General features: G+C 35.8%; 1 protein-coding gene across 10 annotated transcripts; it reads right to left on the reverse strand.

Annotated features, from left to right (window-relative positions):
• Nucleotides 1-1,272: 1,272 nt before the first annotated feature.
• Nucleotides 1,273-5,566, reverse strand: LOC107778255 (putative trehalose-phosphate phosphatase F). 10 transcript variants are annotated; one of them, XM_016598468.2, is made up of 14 exons: nt 5,484-5,566; nt 5,228-5,270; nt 3,922-3,987; nt 3,365-3,835; nt 3,107-3,247; nt 2,955-3,026; nt 2,719-2,841; nt 2,541-2,597; nt 2,331-2,432; nt 2,144-2,224; nt 1,988-2,057; nt 1,815-1,885; nt 1,637-1,729; nt 1,273-1,543 (listed from the first exon to the last, which is right to left on the reverse strand). In XM_016598468.2, the coding sequence occupies exons 4-14, from the start codon at nt 3,653-3,655 to the stop codon at nt 1,496-1,498; spliced, it is 1,149 nt and encodes a 382-aa protein (XP_016453954.1). In that variant the 5' UTR covers nt 3,656-3,835; nt 3,922-3,987; nt 5,228-5,270; nt 5,484-5,566; the 3' UTR covers nt 1,273-1,495. The 10 variants fall into 10 exon arrangements, with proteins under 10 accessions (XP_016453954.1, XP_016453958.1, XP_016453952.1 ...); XM_016598472.2 differs by having other exon boundaries at nt 3,922-4,010; XM_016598466.2 differs by having other exon boundaries at nt 3,922-4,768.
• Between the last annotated feature and the right edge of the window lie 3,646 nt (nt 5,567-9,212).

Consider the following 9,212-nt stretch of genomic DNA (forward strand, 5'->3'; position numbering starts at 1 on the left):
TGTATATGTTTTCAATGAATTTCAACCATATCCATTGAAAAAGATCCTTTTTTGCTTAGATATATATATATATATATATATATATATATATATATATATATATATATATATTATTCCATCACCTTATTTGCTATCTCATACATGAAATTTCCTTTCGTCTTTCATCTAATGTTGCTAATCACGCTTAAAAATATGGAAGAAGATCTTTGTGTGTGATTCTTGGAGAGAAAGAACCTTATTTATTTGAATTTTCAATTTTATATGTGCTTGACTAGTTTTGGTAAGTGTATAATTAATGGCTAGAGGTTGATAATTTTGGGACTTATTTGAGATATTTCTGTAAGATTTCCTATTTTTATTTCTATAACATCTATATCAATAAAATAAATAATGAACTAAAATATTGATTAAAGGAAGCATTAGCAATTCTTTACCTATGAAATGTGTAATTTCAATTTGGTTTGCATACTACTAACGTATGCTGTTTGGATGGTTGTTACTATTGTATTGTATTGTTATTATAAATACAATGTTTATTTGATTGTTACTTTAATTTTATTGTATCATATTGTTAAATCCATTGTTACGTAAAGACGAAAAGTGTCATATTATGTAATGACAGATTTAGTATGGTGGTGTTACCTTGCTTTTTTCTCTCATCTTGCCCTTCCTCATTATTAAATAATCATATTTTATCATTTACATTACCTTTATATATAATAATTTTACTATGTATTGTATTTCTTTTTGAAAATGTTGCAAGTTTATTCTTCGTACTGTTGGTGCATGACATCATCAAACGACGGCAAATGATACGATCTATCCAAACGTTGTATTCATCAAATAATACAAAACAATATATTATGAAACGACATGTCACAACCATCCAAATAAGCTGGGAAAGGAAACTTTAGAACACAGAAGTTACATAGTTGGCCGCTCGGCCAAATATATTAAATATTAATAGTCGTTATATACTAATTATGCACCGCTACACACATATGTACTTATATTATATATCTACGGGCTACTTTTCTGTTGGAGGGTAATTTATGTTAATTTTTTGTTGCCTAGATCTGTGTTGGTCTTATAACTGAGTCCATATTGCTTGGCCTGATACAGAGCTCACCCTAGACAACAAAGCCTGTATTTGAACCGTTAAATGCAAAAGAGAGTGCAGCAATATAGTACTTACCCTATTTGTTATCTTGTTTCAACCACAAAAAGAAAGAAAAACAATGGGAATGAAATGACAGAACAACGAACTCTACATAGTCATCTGAAACATTACTATCACATTAACTCAGAGAAGAAAGGCCTTAATACATATTCAAAGGAGAACACGAAAGAAAGTACATGTTTCTTCCACTTGTATTAGAAATACTGAAAGAATGATAAAAAAAAATGGCTTCAGCTTATTCATAAAACTCCAATAACCTAATGTAATGTTTCTTATCTATACTATCCTTTCTGCTCCCCTCCTTTTATTTTAATTTTAGTGATTTTCCATAGTTTTCGTAAGAGATTCCAAGAACTCTTTGACCTGCATATGATTTTGATTGGAGACTTTAGATTTCACATCAAGAAATTACTTTACATTTTATTGACATCAAGAACAAAAATGTCATATTCTCACCTCTGAGGTATCCCTGAGAGAGAAGATAGCATTACTCTCTTTTGGGATAGCCGAAACAAGAATCCCATAACCTTGATATCTTCCCCTCAAAACCTGGATTTAAAATACTCTTTAATGTCAGAAGAAATGGTAATGCTACTAGTATTGACATGAGATTCTGTTGTATACTATTAATTACCTTGAATGCATCTTCGTCTGTTCTATCATCTCCAATATAGATAGGGAGCACATTATGACTATTTCGAAAACCTGCATGGTTGTGCATATATTTGATAAACATGGACAGAACAATCCATTCTAAAATTTCTTGACTTCACCACTTTTATGTGCTCTAAACCAACACTCACATACCTTGTGATTCAAGCAGAAACTCAACTGCTTTTCCTTTGTCCCAGTCTATTACAGGACGGACCTCTAAAACCTATTGAAAAACAAAAAAGAAGCAATATTTCAACAAATTGCAATTATGTATGTAATCATGTTACTAAAATCAAGTAACTGAGAAACCTTCCGGCCATGAGTTTGTCGTAGTCGAGGGTATTCTTTCAAGACGTCATGGACGCATTGTGCAACGACTGGCCAACTCTGCTTTTAAAATGAAAACCATCATCATAAGTTGGCTGCAGAATAATTCACAAAGGTAATTAACCTCAGAATTCACAGACATTATGAAACAGCAAGGAATGAGGCTCACATTCTCATCTACATTACGGTAATGTACAGAGGCACAAAACTTGTGGTTCTCAACTTTTGTACCTTTTACTTCTTTTGTTTTATCGACAAGGGTTCTAAATACCTGCAAAATAATCGAGCTCATCCAATTCAAGTCTATAAATCTTTTTTTTTTTTTCATTTGGTGCCAATCACTACTTATTTGCAAGGCTTAAAGAAACAAGTAAACCACCTCGTCAATCATAGGCAAAAATTCACGAGCAGGCTGGAATAGATTAACTTCCTTGCCCTGCTTGAGACGTAAATTAGAACTAGTTATAAGTACGGTAAAAATGAATAAAAATGACAAAATGTCAATTATACTAGGCAATGGAAGAAGGTGACAACTCTCATAAATTAAATTGTAATACCTGCTGGTCAGTATATTTAATAAGTGAACCATAACTGCACACCTCATTTTTAATTGGAAGCATGATATCCATACCATGGCTACCAGCATAATAGAGTTCAGTTAATCCTACCAACTGATAAACCTGAAACAGGATTGACATAAGTCACATTGCTGAAAGCGAAAAGATAGGTTCAGAAAGTAGATGGGGTAAACAACTAACAATACATGAATTACTGGTTAATGTAAGAATTTTACCTTATCACGGCTTCTTCCACTGATGATGGCTGTTGGGAAATACTTGGCAACATCCCTGACAGCTGAACGCATCTGCAGAATGTGTAATTTCTTTTCATTAATGCGTGAACATCTGCAGTTAAGCTTCTCTCTTGCAAGAAGGAAATACTTACATCAGCGGAGATAAAAGCTCGGTCAGGGTCATCAACAATAGGAGAAAGAGTCCCGTCATAGTCTAAGAAGATAACAATCTGTTTATTCTTTGCATGGCTAACAATTTGCTGAAAGGAGTTAAGAGCTGATGGATACTTGAACTGCAAACAAACAACAGGAAAAGAGACGGTTGATTATAAGGTATTTGACATTCACTCCGCCTAGGCAGATAGACAAGTGTGCAAGATTTAGAAAAACAATAAAATGTCTTAACACACCATCCAAGAGCAGTAAACAATATCAGCATCATCTGAGAAATCCTGGATGTCTACTTCCTTTTGAACCTTCTTACTAGGAGGCGAAGAAGACTTCATTGCATCAAGCCAACCATTAGAACGAACATCATCAAGCTTCCCTGGCTTTTTTCTCGGAATCATTAGCACGCTAGTGGAGATTGAAGGCCCCGATTGTGAATAAGGCAATAAATTTGAACAGATCCGAAATGTAGACTTGTTTATCAGTGAAGGATCCGTAAGAACAGGAGAAGCATTCGCTGAATTTAAGTCCATTATATGTCTCAGAATTTACTGATTTTTATTTCGCTATGTAGAAGACCACTGAATATTAGTAGGTGTATGGAGTACCTAATCTTTCTATCCCACCCTTTTGTCAGCGAAAAACCACCTCTTTAATTTTTTCTTCTCGCTGCTGCTGGATATGCTGTCCATCAAGCTTAGGCTTCCTGAAATCTGGTCAATCACAAATTTTCATGCGCCAAGATTCTCAAAATAGTGGTGTCATTGAGCCAATTATATAAATCCATCAGCGCAAGTACCTCATTTCCAGGGCCGCAACATTTTTGGTTCAGAATTTGATATTAGTCATAGGCCTCTGTGTTTTCCTACCAGGAGGGAAGAAAACAACCTATACATGTCATGGTTTTACCTTAAATCTGGAAACCCATTGGAGGATAAAGTATTGACTAAACAAAGTTATAGTAACACTCAACATGGAGCATATAAACAAAAAGGAATCTTGTACTATTAGCAAAGGAATAATGTAAGTAATATCAATAGAGGAAAAGTATTGCGCCACAATCCTTACGTCAATATGGAAGCAAGATTAATTTCAGCGCTCTATTTTGGAAGGCATTTTGTTGGTTGGCTTCAAAACCATTAGAAAATGGAAGAAAATAGAAGACCAGAACAAAAAACCAGAGATAAGATTTAACTCTGCACAACTATTTAAATCCATATCCTACGGGATGTATACTGTCTTACTGTGATGCTGTTTTTACAAAGGGTGTGAAAGATTCCATTTCTATCAGAACGGTAGTTGCGGCTATTATATCAGGTAGATATAAATTTCTTTCTCACCAATTGACCAGTTTTATTGGTTAATCTGTTGTTATAGGTGGACCTTCTAATGGTAAAAGGATCATTCTACGAGATTGATCTTACACTGAAAAGTGGCAGAAGCCTAATAATCAGGATTTCTCTTGGACAATTATCTCTATAAATTTTCATAAAAATAGATTGGTCTTTCAGGATTTTGAACCAAACGGCAAAGAGTATAAATAACCATTAGGATTTTGAACCAAACTCTCTACAGCTTTATTTACACCAATTCAGCCACGAAAATCAGGAGAAGCTGATAAATTTAAGCATGGCTCATAAGAATCCCTGACCAAAAACAATAAATAAAAATGAATGAGAAAAATACCTGGGCTAGATATGAAACTATAAAACCGTTAGTATTTAACTGTAAAGATTGTTGTCACATAATCAAAGATTTCAACATCTTGCAACAACCAACAGAATTAAATAACTTAAATCATATAACAATGAATTCAAGGATTATGTGCTGTCAAATTACTATTAGCCGATAAAACATAGTACTATATGGTTAATGATCGTACAAAAGACAGAAATTTAATCGGTCAAATTAAATAAGCTACGCAGAAACGTACGACACCATCGTTAATTAAAGGTACGAAAGATGCAAGAATTTCCGAAAAGGGAAAATTACGAGGTTCCAAATGAAGATACTTATGGGGAAATCTAATAGAAAGGCATGAGAAAAGGTCACTTGAATTAAGAAAGAAAAGAAACATTGTAGCTACACGACATCAAATTAAATACCTGGTTGAAACTAAGAGCTCAAAAAAATGTGAATGTCCAAACCCTGAATCCAGAAAAACCAATGTAGATTATCTAATTAGAAGGCCAAGGAGAATTATTAGAAACCAAAATCATGAACTAAAAGAAGAAACAAAAGCATGCAAATTTTAAGAATAAAATGAAAATGAAGAAAAAAATTGTTCCTTATGGGAAATGAAAGAAGAAGATGGAAGAAGGGAAAGAGAAAGAAATGAATTGTACAAAGAAATGAGAAAACCTTAAGAATGGAGTATAGATGGAAAATTAAGAAGGAAATTAAGGAGAGGGAGAGAAAAAATGAAAGGAAATTAATTAGGAAGAAGTAATTGTAGGTGGGAAAAGGCCAAGTATTTATAGAGCTTAAATAGCCCCCCAAAACGACGTGCCATACAAGGAAACCTCTTCCTCCGCTTGTCGAATCACGAAACTATTAGCAAAAGTTCCAATTAATGTTTAGACATGCACGGCCTATAAAAAGATTCAATTCTTAAATGCCTAACAGTTCCTCCTTTTACTCAGACTTCTTAAACCTCCGATATAATAAAATCATACAATCCAAGTGTGTGGTATGTTGATCAATAAACTCGGATAATTTCGGAAGATCGATACAAAATAAATAATTTCTTCTCATCTATCCAATTTTATTGATGAACAAAACTATCTCATATTTGCCTTTTATTAAGCTAGCTTATTTGGTCCGAATGTTTTTTGGCACTAAGGTTAGCATTTTTTATTTGTTCCTATTTGTTATGGTAGGAAGTGATGTAAACTAAGAGTCCATCAAACTGTATAGGGAAGCTGATTCTCTATCAGTTTCCACAGAACACACAACAATAAGTAAATAATACAATAATATTTACGTGAAAAACTTCCAGCTCACGAGGTTAAAAACCACAACCTACACTCGTTTGATTTCAACTTCACTAACTGAGCAACTTTAGATTACAACCTATTGTAACCTAGGAATTAAATTCTTAATTCCTCACCTACTTACAATAATTATATTGCAAGCCTCTTTGTAATAACTCTATTACAAAGCTAACTACGTTGACTAACTCTAGTCAACACAATTAACACAAGGTTTATGGTTTACAAAGTGTCCTACGAGATGCTTCTAAATAAGCTGAGTAGGAGTTATAAGTGAATAACATAAACAAAGACACAACAATACTAAGGACATGCGATGTATTCAATGCTGGGATCTGGTCCTTTGTTATGTTGTTGTTTTGTTCTTCAATTCCTTTGAGGGAATAAAGGCAGCTACACACTTGAGAGTAAATATGTTTTAAGGTTTGCAAGTGTGTGTAATCCCTTGCCTCATGTTGGTAATATATAAGTGAGGTCATCAAAGATGATGCAAGGGAGTGTCTGGTACATAACATGCTTCAACAGTGCACTAGACACGTAGCTTTAACAGTTGTAAGACTTGACTTATAATTTGACCGGAGGAGCTGATTTCTATCAGTTCCCTTAACTGATTTCATTAGAACTTGTGCCAGACATTTGACTTGTTGTTCTGAGCGCGGAGAGGCTAGTGCTATCAGTTTACCTATCTGGTTCTCACGTGAAGTTTGTTAAATCATCAAAACAAAAAGATACATAACTTATCAATTTCTCCCTTTTTGATGATGACAAACTTAGAATTGATATTCTCCCTGAGAACCAGATCTCCATATTGCCCCCTGTAGAATAGCCATATTCTCCCTGAAAACATGTTTTTTCCCTCAATTTTCTTCCCCCTTTTGGCATCATAAAAAGAATTATATAAGTAAACACAAAAAGAAGTCCAACAAAGTTAACTCATGCCACTTGTGCACACATCATAGCTAAAAACAGGATACTAAAGTATAACATGCATTAGAAAAAGGACTAAGATGCTCATTAAATTAATAAGAAGAAAAACAATTCACAGTACCATCATTACAAAACATTCACAAAATAAACATTACTAGAGTATCAAAACCATAGGGAACAGAGAACAAAAAAAACATTGTAAACTTTGGCAGGGACTGACAAATGGGACACTGATAAGGGGACAATTTAGGGGGCACTGGAAAAGGAAGCGAAGGACGAAAGAGCAAAAGCCTTGAGGAGACCATCCACACGAGCATTAGCAACCCTATTTTCATTGATCAACTGCTCTTTTAGGTTCTCCACCTGTTGCCTCAGCTCTGTATTCTCAGTCGTCAAGCGAGCAACTTCTGCACCCTAAGCACTATTAGAACCAGGTTCTGTGTTGGCTTGATTGAGCTTATTCTCAAGAATGGTATTCTAGGCCTTCAGCCTTCTGATCTCCTCATTAGCAACACTCTGAGCATCGATTAGTTGAGAGATTGTAGAACTGCTGCCAACTCCCCCCTTTTTATCAATACACTCGCATTTCTCTAAGATGTTCATTGAGAATATTTGCTTACAAGTTCCCACAACTGCTCTCCTCAAAGAGACTTTAAAACGTTTAAAGACTTTTGTGTGCAGGAACCTATATGAAAACCCATGGTTTCCATCCTTGAATTTTGCCACCTTCTTCATGCGTTCAATTAGAATCCCAAGCATATTGATGGCAGTGTACCCGTCCAATGCCTCCAAAAGAATCAGGTCCACTATAGATGCAATGGATCGTCTTTCAGCTCGTGGTAGGGGGATCTTGTTCACCAACTCGAACAAGAGTTGGTATTTTGGAAGCAGTGCCTTCTTGCGCACTCGTTCCCCTTGCTGAATTGAGGCTTTAGAATAAGCTTCCTAAAATTTGGGGAACAAGTCCCATCAATAGTTGAGATCCCCTCAGGAGGTACCTCAAAAATATCCCCGAGCACAACCTCATCAATCACAAAGTCCACCCCATTGACCTTCAAGTAGATGGTGTCACCTTCCACAGTGAACAGATCAGCATAGAAACTGCGAACTTCCTCCTCATAAACTTTTGGACTCTGAACAGTAAATAGATGAGTCCACTTTTGGAATTCGCAGATTTCAACCAACTGCCTCATGCCTGACTTGTCAAGAATGTCAGTATCAAAGACTCTCTCCCACAGGACGTTTTTGTTTCTTCATCTTTGCTTTCCTTTCATTCTCAGACACATCAACTCCAGCCCTCTTTGAAAAACCAGGTTCCTCACTGCCGCTTGGCTTTCTCTTGAGAGCCATATTTTTTTCCAACACCCTTCTCCTTCTCAATAGACTTCTCCTTCTCACTAGACTCCTTCTTCTCAACACTTTCTTCACCACCAGTTTCAACAACCTTTATAGATGATACCTTCTTCCGTTTCACAGACAAAGTCTTCTTAGAGGATTTACGGACAAGGGAAGCAAGTTCCTCATTCACCTCTTCATTCTCAACTTCCACAACAATTGCCGGACGCGGATCCTCCTCATCAATTGATCTACTTTTCACCAGTCTTCTTCTCTTCTTTTTCTCCTTATTTTCCTTTAAAGCATTGTCAAGGGCAACCTTTTTTAGAGCCTAGTGGTGGGTATTTTAAGAATAGACTTTTGAGTAGCTGTCCTACAACTCCTAGTAGTGATAAACTGGGCTATAGACATATTGTCATAGTCCTCCACACTTCATCTCCTTCTTCTATTTCAGGATACACAATGTCTAAATGGGTTGCATCAAGGTGAGGGGAAGGGGTAGGGTCAGTATTGTCCAAAGGCTATTTAGTAGAGCATGGAGTTTCATCCCAAGTAGGAGCAGAGAACTCCTCTTGGGTAGAGAGAACATGTCCCTCTGTTGGCTCCTATGTAGTACTAACTGGTTTCGTGTCACCTTGAGGCACCAGGTCTCCATTCCAGTCCTCATTCCCTCGTTCTTCCCCCTGAACCCTAACATTCACACAACCAGACACATAACCCCCAATCGGACTCCCTTCAACAACAATAGACAAAATATTTTCAACATCTTCTTTTTTACCCCCATTTTCCAACAATGCGGAATCAGTAAGAGCTAATGGAGCATTACTTGACGATGACA

The sequence above is a fragment of the Nicotiana tabacum genome, chromosome 22 (assembly GCF_000715075.1).
Source record: "Nicotiana tabacum cultivar K326 chromosome 22, ASM71507v2, whole genome shotgun sequence".
In the NCBI taxonomy this organism is placed as follows: Eukaryota; Viridiplantae; Streptophyta; class Magnoliopsida; order Solanales; family Solanaceae; genus Nicotiana; species Nicotiana tabacum.